Source organism: Centrocercus urophasianus, unplaced genomic scaffold (genome assembly GCF_019232065.1).
Source record: "Centrocercus urophasianus isolate 14NV4802_14NV808 unplaced genomic scaffold, USGS_Curo_1.0 seq_17, whole genome shotgun sequence".
Lineage (NCBI taxonomy): Eukaryota > Metazoa > Chordata > Aves > Galliformes > Phasianidae > Centrocercus > Centrocercus urophasianus.
This window is the reverse complement of record NW_024884722.1, coordinates 15,542,167-15,568,179: the sequence shown is the minus strand read 5'-3', so window position 1 is coordinate 15,568,179 and position 26,013 is coordinate 15,542,167. Positions and strand designations below refer to the sequence as shown.

At 39.8% G+C, this 26,013-nt stretch overlaps 1 protein-coding gene across 2 annotated transcripts in view; it reads left to right on the top strand.

Moving 5' to 3' along the window:
• Positions 1-10,930: 10,930 nt before the first annotated feature.
• The window catches only part of PCGF5 (polycomb group ring finger 5), a 31,985-nt gene continuing 16,902 nt past the window's right edge, over positions 10,931-26,013 (top strand). For both annotated transcript variants that reach the window (XM_042818480.1, XM_042818479.1), the window contains exons 1-4: positions 10,931-11,170; positions 19,973-20,069; positions 25,546-25,601; positions 25,726-25,785. In XM_042818480.1, the coding sequence (XP_042674414.1) occupies positions 11,059-11,170; positions 19,973-20,069; positions 25,546-25,601; positions 25,726-25,785 (325 nt within the window). In that variant the 5' untranslated portion in view covers positions 10,931-11,058. The remainder of the gene's footprint in view (positions 11,171-19,972; positions 20,070-25,545; positions 25,602-25,725; positions 25,786-26,013) is intronic.

Here is a 26,013-nt window from a genome sequence, read left to right as displayed (position 1 = left end):
CTGAGGGTGCAGCCCATCTGGTCCCATGGATTTGTGACAGTCCAGATGGAGGAGAAGCTCTCTGACTGTCTCCACTGGAATTGCTGGGGGCATATTCTGAGCAGCATCCCAGACTTCCAGATTGAGGCATAAAAAGCCCAGAGGATAACTGGCCTGGCTATTAAAGGCAGATGTAAAGAAGGCATTGAGGACCTCAGCCCTCTCCTTGTCCTCAGTGACCACATTCCCTGCTGCATCAAGTGTAGGATGAGAATTATCTCTGGTTCTTCTTTTGCCGTTGATATATTTATAAAAGGATTTTTTATTGTCTTTTACTGCAGAGGCCACCTGAGTTCAAGTTGGGCTTTTACCTTCCTAACTTCCTCCCTGCATACCTTAGCTACTTGTTTGTAATCTCCCCAAGTAGCCTGTCCCTTCTTGCAGAGGACGTAGATTCTCTTTTTCTCCCTGAGTCTCAACTGTAATTCCTGCCTCATCCACACCGGTCGTCAGTAAATGGTACCCAGCTTGCTCTGGACCCTTGTTTGAAGACGTTGTGCTGATAGATGTTCTTTTTGTTTGCTTCCATCATTGTTAAAGCTAGAGAGATCAAAAAAATAGATCTGCTCTTTCCTTTCTAAAATTTGTTTTATTTTGATTAGCTTTCAGGACTGTGTACTTCTACACAGTAGTCTAGGATGCTTACTCTAGTGATAAATGTGTCCTTAAATTATTTAGCATATACAGTAGCTGCTTAATAATTTGAAGTTTTTCGACATACGGAACAAATGGAAACAGATTCAGAGCTGATAAGTGATAGAATCCTACTGGTCTGCAATGATTTTTAGGAAAACCTGGTAGCTCTTGTCTATTTTACCTTATGATGCTAACCAAAACAGATCCCAGGGTCCAGTACTTGACACTAAGGGCAAGGTGACAGAGACAGTGCATGCTTGAGTGTATCCCTATAACAAGCATTGGTACAACAGGGACATGCACTTGTATGAATCTTGCTGTGGGCCTGATTACCCCTAGGTTGGAAGTAAGGCTAAGTTGATGAAGAAAAAAAACTGAAGTGCAGGGACACACAGAATCATAGACACAGGGCTTTTAGTCTTCCCTGCATAACTTATTCTTTAGCAACTTTTCATACAGGGAACTTGCTGTATGTAAAATGACTAGATATGATGAAGCTATGCTTTTTTTTTTTTAAACAAAAAAAAATTGTTTCACTTTGATAAACAATGTACCTTGCAGGTTGTTTGATCACTAAGGCTGTATTTTTCCCTAGTCAGTATCAGTAATTCCAGATGAGTCTGTGTTGTATCAGAGGTATGAACTGTGATGAATGCTGAGCTCTTGTCTTGTGGCCATGTCATTGGTCTCTCATGAAAGTACAGCATGGGAGGATAGGAAGATATGTGCTGAGGAGTGGAGATAAGGCAAAGACATTCGCACATCAACCTTTTGAGATTGGCAGCTCAACCAGTTTTCAGTCCACCTCTTTGTTTATCTAGTTCATACAGTCAGTGCTGAAAGGTTCACTAAAGCCAAGGTGATGTCCCTTTATCTACAAACCAGCCATCTCCTCATAGAAGGCTCTTGGTCTGGTCAGGTCATTTTACCATTCACAAGCCTGTGCTGGCTAATCCGTTACCCTGTTTTTCTTCATGTCTAGGACTATTTGCATTCTCGCTTTCCACTGTGATTGAGGTGAGACTGACCAGTCTGTGTTCTCTGGATCTTCTTTCTTGCCTTTCCAGGATGGATGACATTTGCTTTTTTCTAGTCCTCAGGATCAGTTTCAGATACCTATGATCTTTAATGGGTCATTAAGGATGGCCTTGAGCAACATCATGTCCACTAGCTCTGTCAGGATACATTCACAAGCACTATCAGGAGACATGGACTTGATTAGGATCATCTAGCCTGTATAAATGTGCCTTTATTGCCTGAGATCTCGCGATCTCAACCTGGCCGCAGCCAAAGCTGTCCCCAGTTTTCACAGCCCTGAACAGTTCTTCTCTGTAAGAATCAGATCCAGCAAAGCATCTCTCTTTATTTTTATCAGAAAGGAATTGTCAGAGCTCTATGAAAGCCTCCTTGGTTGCTTGTGCCCTCACCTGCGTTGCTCTTCTAGCAGATGCTGGTATGGTCACAGTCCTGCATGAGGACCAGTGCATGCAAATATGTGATTTCTTCCACTTATAGACCTCATCTACTCTTTTCTTTCTCATCAGGTGTCTGTAGCAGATGTTTACCACCTACAAGTATGAAGTCTTCGCTTTAGCATAGAAGGCAGGCACTGAGAGGTGGGGGGCTCTGAGTTGCAGTAAGCCCACTAATGGCAACAGGGCTGCTCCTAGCTTCTTAGTTATTACTTCACAGGGAACAGTCAATATTCCCAAATGCTTTTTAAGTGTTTCTGGTCCTGGATTATTACAGTAAGTAGCCTATAATGAGTACATGACCATTGCTAAACTGATGCCGTTGGTGAGCTTGTTTACAGATCTGCTGTTAGAGCATTCCTGCCCTTAGCAAAGGTACAGTTCTCTTTAAATTTGGAGATTAGAATAAACTTTTGTATTTAGAATTATTGATTTATGAGATCATCACAACATCTATTATAATGTGTTTTATTGTAAATTAATTATTTGTACCTCACAGAATCGGACAGGTTTGGAAGGGAAGTTTGGAGGCAGTTCAGGATTCTGTCTATCCCAGCACTTCTGTTCACAGCATATCAGCTAGAGCTGGTTGCTCAGGGTCTTGTCAGTAGGATTTGAAACCTTCGAAGATGGGAATTCCAAAGCCTCACTGAGCAAACCATTCCAGTGTTCATGTTTATGGTAGAAAAACAAAACAGTTTTATGTTTAAATGGGATTTTCCTGTTTCACTTTGCCTCTTGTCCTGTCACTGGATAATATGAAGAAGTCTCTTACTTCATCTTATTTACTTCTCCCCTCAGGTATTTATATGAATTGATAGTTCCCCCCTGAGCAAGGTTGAAGAATCTCAGTCTCCTCAACCCCTTCTCATATAACAGACGTTCCAATCCCTTAATAATTTTACTGGTTCTTCAAGCACTTTGTAGGATGAAAGTCATAAACAGGAGAAAATAATGTGGTAGAACAGTAAAATGAGGAAAATTATAGAACAGATTTAAAACATGCTGGACACAAGTGTAAATTGGCAATCTCTGTTTGAAGGTACCTCTTTTTGATGTCCTTTGTAACAATGGTTTCTCTTGTGACTTTTGTTCAGTTGCTGCTTAGCAGAAGATGTAGCCTCAACATACATATTTTAGTTCCTGACTGACAGAGGGTTATGATGGCACAGGCATTTCTGACAAGTTTAAAAGACACAGGGGTGATACACCAGACAGCATTCCAGATTTCTCAGTGGGAAAATGTAAATCTCCTTAATTTTATTCCTACCGAGCAGTGGCAACTAAGATCTTGTATTTAAATGTGCATTATTAAATAGACAGCACGATGATGATAGGAGCAAGATGTGTTATATGTATCAACAAGTTCTCATAAGCCTGATACCTTGTCAAAAATTCATATTCCCATCTATGCATTTGTGATAAAGGCACATCATTTTAAGAGTATTATGCCTTTTATTCTTGAAAGCCTACCAAGGATTTTAGATTAAGGAGTGGAGTGAGATTTGCCATGAAAATTGACAGATGAAAACTTCTAGCTTTAGGCCTCTAGAAGCTTAACTTGCCACAACACTGAACAATCACATCTGAAAAATCTGAGCGAACTGTTAACAGGTTGTAGGAATGTAGTCAGATGTTGTATGACATCTTCATAGTTTATCATTTGCATTAGGAAACTTTAATGAAATGAATTTAATGGGCAGCTCAAAACATTACTGATGATGGAAAAACTTGAAAATAAGGCTGTTTTTTAATGAATGGATACAGTTAGATAATACAAAAGCTGCTAGCAATCTGAAGATGTGGTATTATATCTGAGATCAATCTCGGTTCTTAGAATCTAGGGTGTTTGACAGTGACTGCAGGACTTGGAACTGTAGCAATTCAGATTAGAAATAGCACTAAGGCATAAAACATATGTATAGAATGGTTTGTGCTCTGTTCATTTTATACACCTTTGAAAAATATGAGAAGATGAACATTGTATATCTGCATGTACACTGCTGCATGGACTTTGGTGCTAAGGTTGATACATGTGAATAGTCACCCATTTGAATGAGCTGGATTGTGGACTTGTATAGACCATGAGTGTGCATAGTGAAGCACGAGTGGTAGTGTTTGTAGAATTGGGGACTAAATATGAGATGTAAACTTGACTTTCCGTGTAAGTACAGTACTTCTGCAGCAGAATGCATGAGGCTTTTTGCACACGCAGTGCTAAATAATGGCTCTATGGAGGTCTCTTTTTAAATGTAAATATAATCTCCTGAAGTCTTACCTACATTTCTTAGCATGTTTTTATTCCTACAGAAGTAGTTCATGGTCCTGTCAGGCTGATGAGATTGGATGAGTTACTAGGTTGAGAATGAACTCCGGAAGACAACTCAGCTTTTTTTTAAAGCAGAATTATGTATATTAATTGTATTTGGGAGGGAATCAGTCCTCTTCTGTCCAGAGCGTAAAAGGAGTACAAACTGTAATATCTTATGCAGCTAAAAACCATGTGATCTACTAGCAGCATGTTGAGCCCAGACTTCTAACCACTGTAGTGAGAAAGCTCAAAATGTGGGGACGTAATGGAAAGCTTCATTTGATACTCAGCCTGATCAAATGTACATCAACACAGAAAATGCAATTCGAATGCAAACTGAATCTGAAGGCTGTGATTTTGTAATCATAAAAAAATCTCTAAACATTTTGCATATTTGAGAACTGTTTTATAAATGATATCTGTAGAAAACTCTAAAGATGATACTGTCAAGCAATGGCACTGCTTATGCAAACTCTTATGATTTGTTGCAGTCATGGGAATCAAGTTGTGAAACCAGCACTGTCAAATTCCTAAGGTAATATGACTTCAGAACTGGCATATGGTGCCAAGTTATGGGTCGAGGAGTGATTGTTCACTTGAGAATAGATTCTGGCTAGAATCCTGAGCTTGTCTCACCCTAAAACTGGTACGTTATTGAAATGAGGAATCAATTAAAAGCATCATTTTTGCTTAATCTTTTCCCATCGGCATATTGATAAGTTATTAATATTGAGATAATGCTTTCAGAAAAATGTTATCTGGAGTGACTTGTTTGTCAAAGTTAATGTTAACAAACATCCAAAATACAGGAAGACTTTCTATTTTTTATTAAATATGGGGAATTATGGAATTAATGCCTTTTATCTAACTCAGATTAAATTCATCTGTGACCATAGTTATATGATTAGATAGAGACACATGGAAAAGCTTGACTCATATATTCTAAAGTCCTGTCAAAAAAAACATAGGATATGTGAGTATATGAAGCTAGGGCTGGAGTGTCTTTCCCTACCCCCTATTTTTACTTAATTTGAGGGGAAAAAAATCATTATTTTAAGAAGTAAAAATGAAATTCACAAATACCTGTATTAGTTTTCCTTTGGTGAAGTCTATTGTTTTAATTGGTACCAAAATGATGTTTCCCATGAATGAGTCTTCTCATACAGTGCAAATGAAATGTAGTCTATCCAATAATATGTTATTGAGTTAGAAGTTTTATTCTTGAGAGGGCTGGAAATAGAACTCCTGTTGAAAAATGAAATAGAATGCTTCACTTACTTAACCAACCCTGAGACATTTTGCGTATTGTTAATTTGTTTTGTAAAATATGAGGAAATTTGGTTGTTCCTTCTCTATTGCTTTGTTTGCTGGTTCTGCCATTATAACTGGCATGAGGAGCTTTCTCGAGGATTGCTTCTGCTGAGCTTCTTGGAGTTTCAAATTTGCTTTGACTTAAGATCTAGTAGCAAGTCTTGTTTTTAATTTGCAGTGCAAGTTGATTGCATAATTGTGAAGCTGTTTGACATGTGTGATACAATTTGATTTGCATTCCTGCCAGCTTTCAACTGTAAGAAACAAAATCTGTTAGTAACAATTTCAGCAGGAGCCATTGGAGTTTGTTTGCCATCTCCCAGAGACTGAAAGATGAGGCTATTTTAAAGGTATTTGAATGCTTCATGTAATTGCTTAGTTGAGCTGCAGAGTATGGTGGTGTGAGTGGCTTTGATATATTTAGGGAACAAATATTGGAAACGGTATAATATATGTGTGATACCATACATATAATGGAGTACAGAGTGGAAGAAACATAATGCTGGCTGAAACAAGGATTAAAAACTCAAGGATTAAAAACTAAAATATAGCAAATAGTCATTAGGAAGTATTGTGGGGAAAGAACTGATCAGAGAACGACTTCGTGCCTTCAAGGATACGTTTATGGAGAATGACCAACATATCCTGGACATCTACAAAGGAGACAGTCTTGCTTGTGCAGACAGCAGCCATGTTCATGCTGTCCTATGCATGTTATACTGCTTCAGTGTTTCTAATAATGTCACTGATTTTCATGGACTGATGTTCCATCTCTTTTCACTGTTGTGTAGTAGTAGGAAGACTTGAGATAAGATTAATTCCTGAGTAGCTTTTCTCTGGAAAAGCCGCAGAGTAGGCACTTGATTCTCTTGTAGAGAACAGAATAGAAGGAAACTGAATGGGCAGAAGCATATAGTCAGACAGCAGTGTAGGTAGAGAAATAGTATTTGAGTATACAGTAGTATCAATGGCAATGCATGCAGTGAGTGCCATGAATTCAGAGGAAGACTAAGAAGCAGTGGAAGTAAAATAACTGGCCAACAGAAACCAGAAGAGTAATTCTTTGTGCATGGAGAGCAACTGGTTCACAGCTGATGTGGGTAATTTCAAATTATGACTTAAACCCGTTATCAAAATGAGTGACCTTTACTTGCCTCAACTTTACACAGAATTGATGTGAGCTTATAGCAAACATAGGACTATAAAGCACTACTTTGGTCATTCTGTGGTTCCCCACAATCACAGACTACTGTCAAATAATGCCTCCTCCATATCACTCTACAGAAGATACCACAAGCCACAAAACACTTTTTCGGTATCCTATAGGAAATTAAAGATGATGCATAGGAGATCAAAGTCCACTAAAACTGTAGTCTGCCATAATACAAAACAGGAGAGATTAAGTATACCACCAGTACTTTAGTTGCTAACAGTTCCTAACCCCATCTCAAATCACTGTTTTGAAACTGGGTGCCTAGGCAAATGGATGCACATCTAGTGTCCTTCCTGCTGTTGCAATCTTCAGTGGTTCAAAGCAAACTCCCCTCTGCATTTTGTCACAAGAAATCAGTTATTTGTGAAAAATGCTGTTATGGCACTATGCAAGACTATACTAGATGGAAGAACTGCTTCTGAAGCCAAAATAATGCCAGTACATTAGATCTGTTGTTGTTTGTTTTTTTTTTTGTACCTGAGTAAATATGTGGTGATTTCACTTAAGCTGCCAGCAGGTCAAGAGAGGAGATCCTTCCTCTATGTTCAACATTTGTGAGAACACATCTGAAGTGCTGTGTCCAGGCCCAGGCTCTTCAGTAAAAAGAAGATATGGAGCGAGTCCAGCGCAGGGCCACAAAGATGAGTAAGGAGCTGGAGCAACTTATGTATGAGGAGAGGCTGAGAGCACTGGGCCTGCTCCCTTTGGCCAAGAGAAGGCTCTGGGACATCTTAACAATGGGTATAAATATTGGAAGGAATGAAGATGAGCAAGTCAAACTGTTCTCTGTTGTGATTACTGATAGGGCACCTGAAATTCCATCTGAACACAAGAGAACACTAAGAGGGTGGTCAGGCACTGGAGTAGGTCACCCCAAAAGATTGTGGAGTCTCTGCCTGTGGGGAAACACAAAACTGTGGCTGTACACAGTCCTGAACAGCTGTCTGTAGCTGGCCCTCCTTGGCTTGTACTAGATCTCTTCCAAGCTGAGCAATTCTGTGATGTTCTCAAGTTTTGAAAGTCTTTAAATTCCCACCAAATGTAGGTACCTTTCAAAAATGTCAGAGTTGCATTAATGAGTAAAAATAATGAAGTGCATAGAGTTCTCAAGTTCTTGTGTGTTATGCACTTATTCATATCAAATGTAAAGAATTACTTTGTTTTGCATTGGGATGATTCAGCAGTTGTTCAAGGCTTTCAATAAACCACTTCTTTTTCAATAATGCTTAGACAAAACCTTTTTTTTGTTAGACCAGCTCATGTATGTAAAGGGCTTAATAGATTTATATTAAAAATAAGCAATTACTGTGTTAGAGGGCAGTGAGTATAAGTCAGTCAGTAGCAAAGTCAGGTTTAAGACACACAGGGAAACAAGAGCTGTATTTTCATCACTGTCTTGAGGGCTGTAGTGTGCTTTGCAGCACATTTGCTGCTGTAAATATACAATATGTATTTACCAGAACTAGCTCTGTTAATTTTGTTTTACTCTTAACCTGAAAACGACCACTTTGATTCAAACACTGCACCGTTACCTTCTAACTGCATTAAGTAAATCCAAGTGCTCACATCAGTTCTGTGGCCCTGTGCTTTTATTACACCTGGTAGATGCAATGTTGGGAGTTAACTACTTTTGAAATAACAATAAATTCAGAAGCATTTAATGCAATTTCTTTCCTCCTGATGTAAAGTAGGAACAAGTATCAAAATATTTTTGTTGCACTACTTTTCTCAGATAATGAAATAAGAGCTTATTTTGCAGTGCTTCCCATTTCTGCTTTATGTTGTGGTCTTAAGAGGTGCTAAGTGCCTCAGCCTTGTTTTCAGAGTTAAAAGCATTCAGTGTCTCATAAGTACAGCCTGGTACCAGCAGGGCCAACCTCCTAAATTTTAAGGAGATGGAGCAAGAAAGTGTCATTTGCCCTCTGCCTGGGATGTGACTGGTGCCCCTTCAGAAAGGTATGTAGGGAATCCATGCCAATGGGGCATATCTTCCAGCACCTTAAATGCTGCACAGTTACTGCTCTATAGGCGACACGACAGCATAGAGACAGGACTCTGTTTTTAATATGTCTGGATAGAACATTGTGTATCCATTATTGTGTAAACATGAGCTTTGTTGATAAATTTAAGAAAATGTCTTTTGGGTTTTTTTTTTTTCAGTAGTGAGATTTGATAAAATGTGTCTTGGAATATTGAACTTAGAATCCAGTTTATTTTTAAAGCAAGTCTTACTGGCCACAGTCATGTTGAAACAGCCAGGAAAGCATTGGCAGATGTTTGTTATAAATGTGTGTGTAGTCCAAGCTGGGTCACTCACGCTCATTCTGAAATTGTCAACTTCTGCTAAACTGCCAGAATGCAACTGCTGACTAAAATACTCCCTTCTACTAAGTAAAATGTTTACATGAAGAACAGCTTACATTCTCTCCTAGTAACATGCTTCACAAGCTGTGCTTTCAAAGGAGCAGTGTTCATTTAACAATGATCTTGCCACCTTTCAGGACAGTGCTTTCTCCAGTTTCGACTTTCAAGCAAGATTACCCTCGGTGTCGTTGTGTCGATGCTGCCTGTTTTGTAGCGTTTTCACCGTGGCACCGAAACGTTAACGAGAACGCCTTTCTGCCCCCGGCCCGGCCTGCCAGCTGAGTGCTAGACGGCACGGCCGGGGGCAGAAACCGAGGGGAGGGGAGCGGAACGGAGCGTCCCGCTGCAGAATGGCCCGGGTGCGGTGTCGGGCAGGGCGAGGACATCGCAGCTAACAGAGGAAAAGACTCCACGTATTGTTGTCTTTAGTGTTTTACGAGAGTTAACGTTTTCTAGAGATACCGCAGTTGAAAAAGACCATTAAGGCCGCTTTGGTTTTATGAAGAATTTCCTGGTGCCGGAGCGTTCTTAGGAGCAGGGTGCTGAAAGCGGACGGGTTTGACCATAGAGACGACTTTCACGCGTGCTTAGCGTTTCCCCGGCTGGTTGGAGGCGGGGGGCCTAACTTGGTCCGGCGCCTGTTTCTCCGTGAAAGTTCGAGAGAGGGAAGGCGAGGGCAGGGAAAGGGTCCGAAGCGTCGCTTCCCCACGGGCAGAAGCTGAGGTCGCCTTTAAGGACCTTTAGGAACGCCGCAAGGGCCGGAACCGGGCAACTAGGTGCCGCCGAGGCAGGGGCCGCGCTCTCTCTCCGCTCGCTGCCCGCTGCGGCGCTTACCTGTGGCCCCCGCAGGGCCGCTCGGGGCTGCGGGCGGCTCCCGGCGCGGCGCTGCGGGCGGTGGCGCAGCAGGGCTCGGCCGGGGAGCGGCGCCTGCGCGCCCGTCCCGCCCGCCCTGGGACCGACCGCGGCAGCCGGCGGGGAGGGAAGGAGGGAGGGAGCGCTCGGAGGGGGCGGGAGGCGCACGCCGTTTCCCTTTCTCTTTCGCTGGGCGGCTGCCCGCCCGAGGCCGCGGGGCTCCGCCAGGTACGGCGAGGGTCGGGGGGCGCCGGGGGCGGGGCGGGACAGGAGTTCGGGCTGAGCGGGGAGAGCCCGCCCGCGGCCGGGCCGCCCCGTCCGGAGGGCCGCGGAAGGGGTTGGGGGGAGGAGGGGGGCAGGAAGGGCACGGCTCCTCCCCGTGGGGGCCCGGCGAGGCCTGCGGAGCGCGTCGTGCCTCCTCGGGGCCGGGCGGGCGGCGAGACGGCCGCGGGCCCCGGCGGGGCGGGCGGGAGCTGCACCTGTCACCCCGCGGCGGACGAAGCCCTGGGAGGGCGGCGGGGCGGGCCGCGGCTCGGCTGCGGAGCGGCCGCCGCGGTTACATAAACGGCGACCCGCACGCCCGGCAGGCCGATAGCGACGCGTGTCAGCGGGCGTCGGCCCGCACCGCCGGCTCACGCGGCTGTGCCTCCACGTGTGCTGCAGGTCCCGAGATGGCTCGCCTGACGCCGCGGCGAGAGGTGCGAGCCGCGGCCCCCTGAGAGCTCCCGCACCGCGAGCAAATGCCTGGAAAAGTCCCGCTGCGCAGAGCGGCACCGCAGCTCTCCTGAACGGCGGGCAGCAGCACCTCCCGGATCCGCTCCCTGACCCCCGGCAATCCGGCAGCCTGTCCTGCCCCACGAATGGCTGCGCAGAGGAAGCACTTGGTGAAAGATTTCAATCCTCACATCACCTGTTACATCTGCAAAGGCTATCTCATCAAGCCCACCACGGTCACGGAGTGCCTCCACACCTGTAAGTACCTCACAGCACATCTGTCCTTCCCTGCTAGTTTCAACTGATGTCTCCTTAGACCTCTGTGCAGTGCTTTGTTTACTGATGGTGCGCTGCATGGAATGCTTGGTGATTTCTGGGGTGTACCTCTCTGCCACTTGGGTATGTCTGAGGCTGTGGATGCTCTCCTCAGCACCCCATAGGGTCAGGATGCCCCTCTCCTCCCCCCGAGCAGGGTGGCGTTGCTGGGCGCAGCACATGTGTGTCACCACAGCCTGCTCAGAATGAGACTATTGATCGGGTGTGGTACTCTAATGATGAGGCTGCGCCGCTTTGAAACTGAAGCAGTGCGACTGTTGGTGTACCACAGTGCACACAGCCTCTTGGATTGGGCCTAGCTCTCCTAACTCCGTAGTGCCCTCCGTGGCACAGTGAGTAGAAGTACTTGAAATTTGGTAGAATGCTCACTTAGGGAGTAGATCTCTTTGAAACTGACTCAGAAGAGATTATTCAGGTTGTCTTATGCTCCCAATGCTTCTAAAACGTTGGTGTGTGAATGATGCTGGATGTATCAGTGATTCTGTCAGGCCCAGTACACTTACTTTCTGAGCAAAATTTATTTTGAACACATTTTTCCCAAGTCTAGTATCAGCTAAGGGTTATAAAGTTCTTTTGGTTTGGGTTGTTTGGTGAAGGAACTTAATTGCCAGAGGAAAGAAGTTAAACAGAGCACTCTTACAACATTTTGAAATGAAATGGGAGAGAGGTATATTAGCTGTTAGTGTTAAACTTTCCCTTTAAAGAAAATGGAAAGCCTCCAGCATTAGTCTTTTTTTTTTTTTTTTTGCTTTTTTTTTTTTTTGTGGCTGAAGTTTAATGGACAGTAGTAACTTTTAAAAAGTTGGGCTGAAGCAAAAATGTTACATGAGAAATCATCTCAGACTCCAATAATAAGGCTTTGTTTTTATTATGGGATTTTTCTGTTTAGATAATTTGTTTGTTTATTTACTTTCATTCCCATTACAAAACAATAATGGCAGAAGGAGCATTTTCTTTCAGCAGCATCTGTTGCTTTTGTTCACTTGTGGATTGTGAGCTGTTTGCTGAGACAGCTCTGTTACTGCCTGCCCCCCAGTCTGCAGCTGGTTAGTGCAAGTGAAGCTTGCTGAGCTTCCATGTAGGTACACAGGTCTCCACCAGCAAAAAATGTTCTGTGTTTGGGTTCATTAAGTAGACATGCAAGAAAGAAGGTGTTGAATCTTTGTAGTGGTTAGTTGCCAATATATGATGCTTACAATGATGGAAAAGATTTTTTAAAAAAAACTTCAGATGTTGATAGGAAAGCTTTATGTCTGTAGAGGAAAAGGTGATATGTATATTGCAGAATTTAGGAGTGTACTGTGAGGAATTATTTTACACTTTGGTATTTAGAATACTTTTTTTTTCCTGTTTTTTTTTTTTATTATTATTTTTTTCTTTGACATGTAGGTATGATTTTTCATCTACAGCCAAGTAGTTATCACAAATTCTAGTACGTTTAACTCTCCTTTGGTGCTTGTCTTGCACTGCTCATTGCTGTAATTCAAAACTGTATAAACAATTCAAATCTGCGGGTATGAACAGTTTAAGAAGCAAGGTAAATTCTCTAGATGCTGGGAATGTGGTCTGTTTTTATGGAAAAGATGGCAAGTGCATATTGATGTTCTCTGGGGATCATAGTAACTAATGTGATGAACAGTAACCAGTTAGTGGTTAATTAACATCTGTGTTTACTGAAAAATGTTAAGTAACGAAGTTCTGTGTTGAGAAATGTCTTTTTAAAAGCAGTTTTTCTGTTGAGGTTTTTGTGAATGTTGGACAGACAGCTGAACTCCACTATTTCACTGTTTACTGGAAAGATTGAATGCAACTTAGGGATCAGTGGTATGAATTTCCGTGCATTTGTTGGGAAGGAAATGCTTACAACACTGCAAGGATAATGCATTACTCCACAAATGCACCTCTTTGTTCCTTTGCTACTTTAAACAGAATGATTTTGCCTACTGTACTGAGGCCTTTTTCTGTTCTCTTACGTGATTGTCGAGGATGTGTAAGCACTACTGGCTGAAGCAGGCTAGATGTGAGCTGGGGGTGTGTCCCATTATCTTCTTCCAGGTCACTCCATTGTTTTGCACAGTGAACACTTAGAAAAATTGTTCCTGAAGAAAGTATTTGCCAGTCTTTAGCATCCTACAGTATGTCAGACTGTTTAAATGACTTCCAGAGGGGTTGGTTGGAAGGGATGCCTGAATCTGGCTCAGCCAACCTCATGTATGAGGCTGTTTAATTGCCAGCGCTGCAACAGGTTGAGCCACGGCTCTGAATAGCTGAGCTATGAAAACTTCCAAGTGTGGAGTCTCCACAGCCTCTCTAAATAACCATATCAGTGCTGCATAATTCACCTTGTGAAGAAATATTTCTTAATGTCCTCCCAAACAACTTGCGACTGATGCATTTTGTTTCACCATTTGCCACTACTAGGAAGAGTTTGGCTTTATCTGTTCTGTTATTGCCATTCAAATGGTAAAGGCTGTTATTAGTGGCACTTGTCAGCCTTAACCATGATTTGCTTTTGGTAAATCTGCGTTGACTGCTCTTGATTCCCTTTTTTTCCCTCTAATTGTTTGGACATTGATTCCAAGGGACATGGCATGTTCTGTTGTCTTTCCTGGGAGTTAGCGGAGGCTATTTAGCTGTAGTGGCCCCAGCCATCCTTCTTGTCCTTAAAGCTGAGCATAACGCATAGCCCTTTTCTGCTCAGGCAGACACCTGTGTAACCTCTGTGATTAGGGAGGTAGCTTTCAGCTTAGTGAATGCTACCTAGCCCGTAGATTTGAATGCATCCAGTTTTTATAAGTAGACCTTAACCTGCTGCTTCCTGACTGCTGGTCATACCTCTCCTTCCTAAATCACTCTGGTGCACTTGGACATCTAACTTAAGCCTCTGCCTCTGAAGGCAAAAAAGACATTGGGACTTCAGGCCTTTTGATGTTACCTATTCCTGAATTGTCTCCCTCATTCATTAGCTGGTCCGTGTTTTCTATGAACTTCATGCAGCCACTGATCTACTTGTAGAATCCCCTCTAAGTCTGTCATTAGTTTTAGCTCTGGCCGTGCTTTGGCCTTCCTGACGGGATCACTAGGAGCCTGAGCAGTGATTTAACATCCTTTTGTTTCCCATCCTTGTTTCCACTTCTAGTATGTTCTCTTTTTGTGTATTAATTAGGAAGCTTTTGCACCAAGGCAGTCCCAGGCAGCTCTGACAGAATTCCCTGTACATTAGGCTGCTTAGCTCTTGACGTCTAAATAAAAGTTATTTAAAAACAGCCAGCCCTCCTGGGTATCTCTCTTTCTAATGACAGCCTCCTTGGGAATTCAGACTGGAAGGTGCTTGAAGAAGCTGAAGTTTTCAAACATTTCCTGGGGTTTAGAATCCTAGCTGCTGTCTAACTGTGCAGCGTTCCTCAGAAACTGAGTTCAGTTACCTTGTCACTGCAAGGCAAACTGCTATCATGGCTGCGTTCATTGCCAGGTTTTCACTGTCTATGACGAGGAGATGAAGTGATGCATTACTTCTACCTGGTCTCTCTAGCATTTGCATTAAGAAACTGTCAACCAGTACAGTCTAGGAGCTGTGGAGATGCCCTTCCCTCTGGAAAACATCCGGAGATGAAAATTTCAGTATAAACATCAGTGTTTTTCAGGTGTTGCTGTATGCTCCAAAAAGCTAAAGCTCTCACCAGGAGAGCCCAAAAGAACTTCACTGCAGCAAAGCTTCACACCCTCAGACAAGCAAGCTGAGATACTTTGGTGCTCCTTGTCCTGCAGCAGCTCCAGTAAATGACATGGAGCAGCTTAGCAGATCTGTCTTACCTTCAAAGTGAACTTTCTTGGTCAATGCTCTCTGCTTTCTAACAGAAGGAAACCTGCCTGACTGTGCCTGATAACTGTAATTAACAGCGAGTAGTCTCATGTGTCTATTTTCTGAGAAGGGCAGTTAAGTATATTAAAGGTTTTTGTCCTGGTTTTATGCAGAGACTTTCCTAAAAGTAAGTGCTTTTAATGCATTTTTAAGGTAGCTAATTAAGTACTTGTTACATGTCTGTGCCATCACTGAGATGAGTTTGATATTTCACTAGCTGTGTGTATACTGCATTCTTTCTTTCCCCCCTGGCTGAAGGAGTGCTTCAGTTTGAGAGAGGACATTCTCGGAAGAATTCAAAGGATGAGTTCTAACAAAGAATTTATCCCATGATTAACTAATTAAACGTTTTCTTGTGGCATATTTAGAAGAAAAACGTTTATAACTTTATTTAGGTTCCTTGGTGATCAATATTTTAAAAATACCCTCTTCTCAGTAAACAGTATCTATGGGTGCATCAGGCATGTACCTCTTTGTTAGTGTAAGATGACATACAGTACAGTCCTGACACTTGCATATGTATTGTGCAGCTGGGTACAAAGATCTAAAAGAATATGTGAACCAGATAGCTCTGTACGGGGAAGTGCAGCATTGTGTAGTATGTTATGGTTGCCAGCCAATTAGCATATGTCACACAGATGCTTTTATCAATTGTAATAAATCCTCTTTTGTGAGTTTAAGTTTTATTATGGCTCATCTCAACTGTCATAATATAGTCAGGAAATATAGGTCCTCTTTTCACTGGCATGTGATGCAGGAACCTCAAAATTCTACAGACTGCGCAGCTGTTGGTTAAACTGCTTTCTTTTGACTGTTCACCATTGCTGTAACCTACCATAAAGCAATTGCAAACCATGTCATTTTGTTTAATCTGAATTACAAGTGTTAAAGGTCTTTTTGTTTTTCCCTGAAGTTGTGAATTAAATATATCTAATTTATTTTTATTTAATGAGTCCCTTTTTCCTTCATCCAGCACTTAGGTTCCACCCCATTCTCTGAAGCTTCAAAGTGACAGGCTTTAACAAATGTTCAGTGTTTTACATTGAGAAGAGGAAAATTATACCTATCATGTCTGAAATTACTGGTTGATTATCTTCTTCCTACTAGGAGTATCACGTATCAGTTCATTATTTGTGAGTGCTAGAATTTGTGTATATTTTTTACTACATTGCTGCCATCTTCTCTCAGAAAATGTTTGATGAGAGCATGTAAATATATCCATATCAAGGAATTTGATTTCTTTCCATAGATTAGTTTATATAAATAGTTCTTCAAGTTGTATTAGTTTGGATTTTAGTAGGCTTTATGTTTAACACTGTTTAGTATTTGTGGGGGTTAAGGAGTCTATCACCTGACTTCAAATAAATGTGCCAATTATCCACAGTTCAGTGGCATAGAGTTCTTTTAAGTGGTAATCAGATCTTTCCAGCAGTAAACGAAAGTCACGGCTGGATATGTCCTTTCAGTTTGAAGAACAATCACAAAGTCCAGCAGAGTCAAGTTTAATATGTCTTTACAAGGCGCATCAACAAGTCCTTTCCAAAGGATCACTGCCATCTTATCACAGACTACAAGAACTTCTCTGACTTGATATCCCAAAAGCAAATGAAAAGAATGAAATTATCAAAGAACTTCAGACATAGCTTTCCTGAAATGTAGAGGAACTTTTTCTGAGAGTTTTTCTGCTAATCTTTTTAGAATCTTTGTTGCAAGCAATTTCCCACGTGAGAAGAGATGGCTAGGATTTAGGGCCTGTCAGTTCCGAAATTAATGGTGACTAATACTGACTTTTTCAAAAATTTAAATTCTTTATCAATTGTTGAAAATTGGCATCAGGTAGGAAAAGCTGAATAGATAGGGACACTATTGTGATCACCAAACAGGAGGCTTACAAAAAAATATTAGACCAACTCTTTCCTTTATTAAAGGAATAGCAGAACAGAAATTTTTTCACTTGCTGTTCTCTGTTGAAATAGAGTTTTCTCTAGCTCGGTTGCTGTGAAATTTCTGTGAATTTCCATGTGGCTGTTGTTTATGACTGTCAGACTTATTTATTTCATCATCATACTAGCTGCTCAGCTTTTAAAAAATGTTTAAATTGTGATTCTGCAAATAATGGAATTTCTTGAGTAGCAGACGATTCTTAACCTTGTAGTTCTTAACAGGATTGTCATCTCCTGCCAATAGTTAGTACGCTTTCTCTTGTCTAAGGTAGAATATAATCTCCATCTTCAGCACAGTATAGATGCCATGATTGAGATACCGTATGCTGCATTTGAAGAACTCCAGTGACAATAGCATGTTTCAGATTCCCTGTGAAAACCGGGCTAAATAAGGTTATTTAGATTCTCATTCAAATAATCTGGGAGATGCTTATCTTAGGACTTTTGTTTCAGACTTTTTATTATCTTTAATATTGAGGCTTAATGGGCTCATCCTCTTTAGACCTTTGACTTGCTTCATCCCTACACCCAGTATCTACATTTATTTGCTTTGCTTCACTAATTTATAGGAATCATGCACTCAGAATCTCCTGATTATTATTATTAGGAAGAAGGCACCTCCTTTATTAATGAACAGGAAAGTTCTAATTTTCAGCAATGTTAATTACTGCGATTTTGGCAATATTTCATTTTCTAGGCTATCTTCTCTTAAAATCTCTTGCCTAAAATGTCTCCACACAGTCCTGTGTTTGAAATATTTCTCACTTTTTTATGGGGAGTACAATGCACATTACTATTAATTAATGAGCCTTCTCCATCATGATTTATGCCACATAGTATACTCTTTCTCTTTTTTCATCAGTTTAGAACCAGACCTTTTAGTGGTTGACTTGTTTCTGCTTGCTGGAGAATAACAAGATGAATTAATGACTTGATGCTGAAAGTGCCTGTTTCAGAAAGGCAAGCTCATTTCATCCTACCTTTCTCCTGAAGAGTATATCAAAATTTGTAGTCATCAGTGCTGTTGGGTGTTGCTTGTTTTTTGTTTCTTTTTCCAATTCAAATGGCTTTGAGTGTTCTGGAGCCATTTCTGGGGGCAATCTTCAGTCCTACTAAAGTATCAAGAAAGTAAAATTATAGTAACTAGTATTTGAAGGTGGGCTAGATTGTTTTTGGAGGGTATTGAGTTACGTTGTTTGACCAACTAATGAAAATGTGTCTGCACATTTATACAAACTCAAATGGTGTGGTCTGTTTGTAAGTAGTTCAGGTCTCGGGCTTCTATTTGTGCCCTAGTGTATGTTTTTGCAGTGCATTATGTCTTGTAGCTACATCTGTTCAAAAAGTATGACTTCGGGAAAGTGAAGTTGCTTCATCTGTGACTGATTGCCACTTGTGTTGCTTGGTTGACCTCAGGGGATCAAGCACCCTGCTATCCAGCTGCACGTGAGATGCAATGTGATTTTTTTCTGAATATTAGTTACAAAAAGTATATAGAAAAGTAAAGGGATCTTGTTGGTACAAAACATCACACTCAGTATTCTGTAGCGGATTTCTTACCCTGTGGATGTGTTAGGAAACGTGCTAAAATCAATTGAGTGCAGTGATTTAACAAATTACAAAAATTCTATGACATAAGGTGAGTTCTGTGATTACAAGTTCCTTCATCTGTATGCCAGTGCTAAATACTTCACACCTTTGGTTTAAGAAGAAATGCACTCATGTCCTAAGGGTTGAACTGAGCTTTTGTGCATCTCTGTTTGGAGGTTCCTGTCTGCAGAGGGCCATGCTTCACTCCATGGACATAGAAGGGGGGTTGAAATTAGATGAAATTACATGGTCCTTTTCAACCCAGGCCATTCTGTTCTGTGACTTGGTTGGCAGCACTTAGGGGCTTTCTGGACTCCTTTTACCAGATCATCAGTGATCTACCATGTACGCAGCACTGCTGGAGCTATTTCACTTGGGGAGAGTGCCAGGAACCATGCTGAGCCATGCAACCAAAACTATGAAGTTCATGCCTTTCAGTCAGTGTCTGAAACCACTTTGGAAAAACCTGTGCCTACACAGACTCAGCTGACATGTAATATCATTGCATTATCAGAGTCAGCTGACGTGTAATAACTCTTCTGAGCATTCTAAGGCAGATAAGTGCAGACTGAGCATATTAGGTGACATTTGCTTAAAACAAACAACAAAACCCAACAAGATTGTCCTTAAAGACTGTCATATTAGAGCTTACCAGCTCACTTTAGTGGTGCTATTAGTTCGTTAGGTAAGTGATGAAAGAAATTAGTGTTTCAGCAGAAAACATATTGCAGTTGCAGCAATCCATTTATTTTTTTAGTCCATTTGCTGATGAGTTTGCAGCTCTCGTTTCACTTTAAGTAATAATAAACAGAGCATAGATATTATTTCCATCCTGAATGTTATAATGCATTAATAATAGCAGATGTATTTGTTCTTGTCAGCTCCAGTTACATTTTCTTAATAATGGCAGTAAAATCTATAGGATGCAATTAATCATTTGAAAGCAACAGTAGTGCAGCACCTTCTGTAGTTTCCATTTCATTGGATTTTAAATTCAGATTGTTGCTCTGAGTTTGTCATGGCCATGACTCTGTTTTCTTTTTTTCATGATAATATTCAAGTATTAAGTATTTTCTGTAATTTCTGTCCAAAGGCAAACATCACTGCTTTGAACCAGTGTAGAGTTTCTGTGAACTTTTCTCTTACAAAGAGATTGCAGAGCTGGCTATCGCTTTGAGGAACAAGAAGTGTAAAGCAATTAGTGCTTTAAAATAATACTCCTTCATCTTTGATACATGAAGTAGTTAGCTTAGTTAGCTGGCATCATTAGGTTGTGTTCAAGGAATAGATCTTGGCCTAACTTCTTTTTCTTTCTTTTTTGTCCCTCAGTTTGTAAGACTTGCATTGTTCAGCACTTTGAAGACAGCAATGACTGTCCCAGGTGTGGCAACCAAGTGCACGAGACCAACCCACTAGAAATGTTAAGGTGAGATGACATTACACAACTTTGCTGATGTGAAAGGACACAAAAATTAAAACAACCAAACAAAAAAGCTCTAAATATTATTGTCCTAAAATGAAATTAGTTTTTTTGCCTGTTTGTAAAATGAGTCAACTGTGTTTGACCAGGGATTGTCAGTTTCTCATCTTGTAGCAGACTGGAATTTTTCACGTATAATTTAAGGAGGAAAGACAAAGAAAAATTGCAGCAAGGCTCGGGTATATTGTACAAATTAAAGTATTTTAAAGCCTCTATTAAATGAATAAATGAAGCAGAAACCTTCTATGCTTTACATGATTACAAACTTTATTAATAGTCTTTCTTTCTTTCCTTCCCCTCCTCAACAATTTAGGAGATTTCAAACTGTGTTAAACCCTTCTGTTCTTCCAGTGTTGTATAAAAAGGGTCATGCAAATAACTGAATAACTGAAGGGTTGTACTTGCCAATCAGTATTGTTATCTGCTGGTCAGTCAGGATAAGCATAAGAGATGATTTTGACACTGAAAATGCCCATTCTTGGATGTTAGTTCCTATATCACCAAAAGAGAATGCAGAATTTCAAGAAAAATAATTGTTAGGACAAGATGTGTAAGTTGTTATAATATGTAGAAATGCAAAGTGATAGCTATCCTAGAGAAATCAAGAAATGTCATTTTAAGTAAAAATTCACATTTTCCTGAAATGTCATCATTTTAGGAACCAGCCTCGTCCCACCCTCGTTCCAACCCATTCTCATCTTTTCTCAAGGTTACAGACTTACCGGCTTTCCATAGTATGTGTGCTGGAAGTCCACATGTGTTAAGCAGAGTTTAAAACATGAGGAAATCCTGCAAGAAAGATGACAGGATATCAGTACAGGGCTATGAAGGCAGGTGAACAGTTTCTGAAGTACTAAAAGTAGTTTTAGGGTACATCAAAGCCAGGTTGAATGGGCCCCTGGGCAGTCTAGTCTAGTATAAGATATGGAGGTTGGTGGCCTTGCCTGCCGCAGGGGAATTGAAGCTTGGTGATTCTTGAGGTCCCTTCCAACCCAAGCAATTCTGTGATTCTATGAAAGGGAGATTTTTGTTTGTTTCTTTTAGTCATATTTAATGAAGTAGATTCAAAAATAAGTTAGCTGGATTTCTGCTTAACATTCACTTTTCTCTTGATGTTTGATAACCACAGCAGTCGTTAAAAATTTTATTGCAGACCTTAGAAGGGATTTAAACTCTTCACCTTTTTGCTAGTTATATCATATTACTGTATTTTTGCTATTTGCATAATGATGATGATTTGTGTATAAACAAAAGTGCTGAAGTACACTTCCCACCCACCAATGGATAAAAGTGTTCACTTCTAGGGACAGTGTATTGTCCTTTTAAGTTTGAACTTTCACTTTGCTATGAGCATGAGAATTTCTGGAAGTTGTCTTGAGGGCACTTTGTTACAGTATGCAGGGATCTTCTGGTTTATAACGATGTATTAGCTGTGATTGCATGGGACTACTGGATGTGAATAATTTTAATTACTAATTGTATAAATTAGTACAAGCTGTTTTTGCTCTCTTGATCTGTTTTCTTTGGATTTTAATTCTTAGAATACCTTCATAGGCTCAGTCTTCGTACATTTTATACTTTGTGTCTTTCATATACGTGTCACCAGATGTGATCCCGCAAGTTTTAGGGGAGATATTTTTTAGTTGGTCTTTCACATGATTTTTTGGGGGTCTAAATTTGGATTATTCAAATAATAAACTTAACTGGCCAGACACTGGGAGAGTCAGAGAAAATGGCAGCATGAGCATGCCTGTGAGATCTGATTATTTGTTTATTTTTCATAGAATATCTTTTGAGATTTTATTTTTTTTAGCTGAAAAAGGAATTAAATGAGCTAGATCTTCAGAGGACTCCAGATAAACCAAAGCAATAAAAAGGAAACTAGCTGTGTCCTGGTCACTGCATATGCAATGAAAACAACTAAAACTAATCACTGTTTGTTCAGTTAAGGTTATCCTGAATGTCTCATTCTAGTGCTTAAAATCGTAATTTCATGTTACTGATTGGTCCTAAGGAAGCCTTGCCTCCTTTTCACAGTTGCCTTTTGTCTTTTGTACAACTTAAAAACAAACAAAATAGAACACCACCAAGAACAATACATTCAGAGGGTACAATTTTTCTTTGAGATTTATGTAGTTTGTAGCACTGTTGTGAACTCAGGAAGAAATACTATTGTGTCAGTGCTAAAATAAATATTTACACCTGGAGTTTACTAGAGGTGGTATTATTTCCTAATTTACTGGTGTTTGCTACAATTTGCTGTATTTTGCTTTGATTTTTGTGACAGATGTGTGTTTCAGATAGATACCAAGACAGTAGGTGAGAAAGAGTAAATCCAGCAACTCTAGGTGGTACCATTAGCTGAAGTCTTTGTGATCCAAATGTTTTTGGAGAGGTAGAGCTAAAAGGGTTTGTTGTAGATGTTTGCCACATGTATATTTCTAATCTCCTATCAGTATCAGGAGCATTTTGTCTGCCATAACAAGAGATGTTGTACAGAGTAACTATTGGAAGCAGAAATGTTCTAGAAGTACATCTTTTATTCTGGCAGGATTATTACAGGTGAGCTAGAAAAATATTTTAGAAAATGTCTAGTAGATGTTTAGTAAAATAGTAATGTGCTTTAAGTAAGAAGAGCTAAAAGGGTGAGAAGTTAAGCTCACAAGCCAGAAACGAGGAAAAACCTGTTTTCCTCATAATTATTTCCTGAAACTGCTTCTAGAGTAACTAACTGGATCAATTTTCCAACAAATTGCATGTAAGTATGTTTGCTGGTTGCGTTTTATGAAGCACTTCTAAACGTTTGCTGAACTAGTAATCAGAATAACAGTGTAATGACATTATCTTTTTTGGATGTTGCCTGTGTAACATTATACACACATTATACTTTGACTTAGAGACAAGCCCCATCATTGCTGAGGAGTGCAGCGAGTTTGTGAGAAATGGCACCCTAAGTAGTATTTTTATCTGAGATCTTTGAGACATACTTCATAAACTCTTTTATAAACTCAATTATGAGTAACTTCATAACTGTCTTGAGTTATTTAGATGTATCTTTCAGTTGGCAGTATGGAAAGGCTGTTGAAACTAAAAGGCTGAGTCTGAAGTTCAACTCTGAACTCCAAACTGAAAATATGGGAAGAGTATTAAATTTTGGAATTCACCTTCCAAATTTAGAAGAATTCTGTGTTATCAATGTTATCAACATTCAGTATTGTTTGGGTTGGTCATACTATAAAGATGCACTTCTTAGCAAGCTGACTTGGATGCAAGTTTTCCTGACTGATGCCTTCATTTGTTTCACTTCAGATAATTAACAGTTATTATGCTTTGTTCATAGAACACATTTATTACAGAAGGTGAGAGAGACGGGAACTATTCAAAGCTAGCATAAATACTTGGTTCTTCTTGCCATACAGGCTGTTCTGATGGTTGGAAGATGTGGGGGTGCAAAGAGGTGTCTAAAACATAAACGGTTCTCAGTTTGGCCTCAGCAGGAAGTATCATACTAAATGATTGAGCAACTTCAGAGTTAGGCCAAGTAATTTCATTTTGGAATGACTTTGATGCAAAATACAAAATCTCTTTTTGAGTTCTCATAGGCTTGGAGGATAGGAACACTGTTGAAAGCACCTGAAATTGAGAATATTTTTATAATTTCCTAGGTTCATTATTATAATTTATAGTTAGTTTCCATGCACTTTAAGATCGGATAGGTGTTATTTTTTTCTACTTTTTTCTCTGTAGCCATAGGGATATTTTCCTCTAATTAGTGTTTCTTCTTCATTAGGAAGAAGAAGTTCATTTAGTTTGCTTTTTCAAAGAAAATGGTTGTCAAGTAGAGTATGAGTGCATGGTGCTAGCATTGTAATTGCTAAGTACACAGGTTTCTTGCTGTGATAGCACTGCCATTGACTTTTCTTTTGAGCCATTGAAGATCAGTTAAAAAATGAAAAATGGAATTTCTCAGTAATAAATGTAGAAAAAACAGCATGTATGCACCATCATAAGGAATGGTTAACAGGATTTTTGAATCAAGTACAGTGTGATTCTCCTTTGAAGTCCAAATTTTTCTAAATGAGTAAGTTATGAAGATTAGAACTTTCTTGCAAAGTGGAATTGTTTCCAAATCTAGTATATTTTCCATTTCCTGGATAGATTCACAAGTTCCCAATGCTCTGCTTTGGGGACTTTAAAGAAAGCAGTACCATCTAGTTGTGTTTGATCTTGAGAGGCTGGAAGAGATAACATACCATTTGGAAAAGTAGACCTACAGTTTCTCTATTCAGAAAGTGCTTTGATGTCATATGACTTTATTTTCCTTCTTATCCATGAGAAAGTGCTCTCTATGCATCTTTGCTTTAGGAACAGTCTGCTTCACCTGGATTTTACTTTTTTTTTTTGTCTTTACAAGAAGAAACAGTTGAAAAATGGAATACAGTAGTAGCTTAAATATAAATATTCCTATGATACGATTGTCTCCAAGAAGTGACACAGAGAACTGGTCTCAAAATAGATGACTGGTTAATATGTCTATTTGTAAACTTTAGATTACAAATGCAAATAGTGTAGAGAAAAGAGGCTGGAATGCTGGTGTATTTAAGAAGTGAATCGCTATCTACTAAAATGCTTCTCAGTGTTCCTCAACTTTAAAATCTTTGGGTCATCTTACTTTGTCACTTCTAGCAGACAAGAGGTAGTGAATTGTCACGTGCTTTATAGCAGACCTAGTGTGTATTATTAATGGTGTGTACACATTTGTATGTATATATACAAATATAAGTATGTATGTATAGAGGTACAGATATATATCATTATTGAGAAGACAAATCAGGGCAATTAAAAATATACCAAAGGAAGTTATTACATTGTGGTTTCTAGCCAGGGCAGAGTGGATGCTGTGTGAGCTTCCTTATCCTGCCCAGATTGATTTGTATGTTTTATCATGAGTAGGGAATCTGTTCAGCTTTCTTAAAATGTATTACAAGGGATGTCTACACCTACTTAAAATCAATATGATAATGAAATTTATAGTTTCCATGCTTGTTCTGCATTACTCGGTCTTTAAAATTTGGTATTACTTTTCTAATTTTTTCTTTTTGACAGCATAATTCATTCAGTGTAACGCAGAAACAACAAAAACCTGTCAGAATGTTTTTTCCCTTTCCTTTACTTTTTATCTGTTAAGAAGTGAATTTCTTGGTAATTTCAAGAAGAAATCCATTTGAGCGGTAATTCAGATAATCTTTAATGCATGTTTTTTTCCTCTAAAGCTAAAATCAGCTGTTTTTTCCATGATGTATTATTTACTAGAAATATGCAATTCATTTTACTATTAAAAACATGTTTGTTGTTTAAAGACTAAAAATATTTAAAATGCAAGTTTCTACTTAATGTGAAATGTATTTTCTCCCCTTGAAAGGCTGGATAACACCTTAGAGGAAATTATATTTAAGCTGGTGCCTGGACTTCGAGAACGTAAGTTTTCTGATTTGGTTTTGGGTAGTTGCTTGGGGTGATGGAGGGAATATGACTGTTTCTAATGCTGTGTCTGTATTCCTGATTTTAAAATTCATATTACTGTTTTTTTGGTGTTAACTAGAGGAACTGCAGCGAGAGATTGAGTTTTGGAAGAAAAATAAACCTCAAGAAAATGGGCAAGGTGATGACTTTTTTTATTTTATTTTATTTTTTCTCTTCCCCACATGTGTGTTAGGTAATGTCACAGCTCCTCATCAAGCCTGATTCTTTAAATGTTCATGCATGTGCTTTTTATTATTACTGAATTCAAAGATAATGCACAAACTCCTAAAATCTTTCTAAGTGTCATCTGGACTTTTATTTACTACTGCCCACCTTTTAACCAGTTGATTTACAGCGCTAGCTCTTT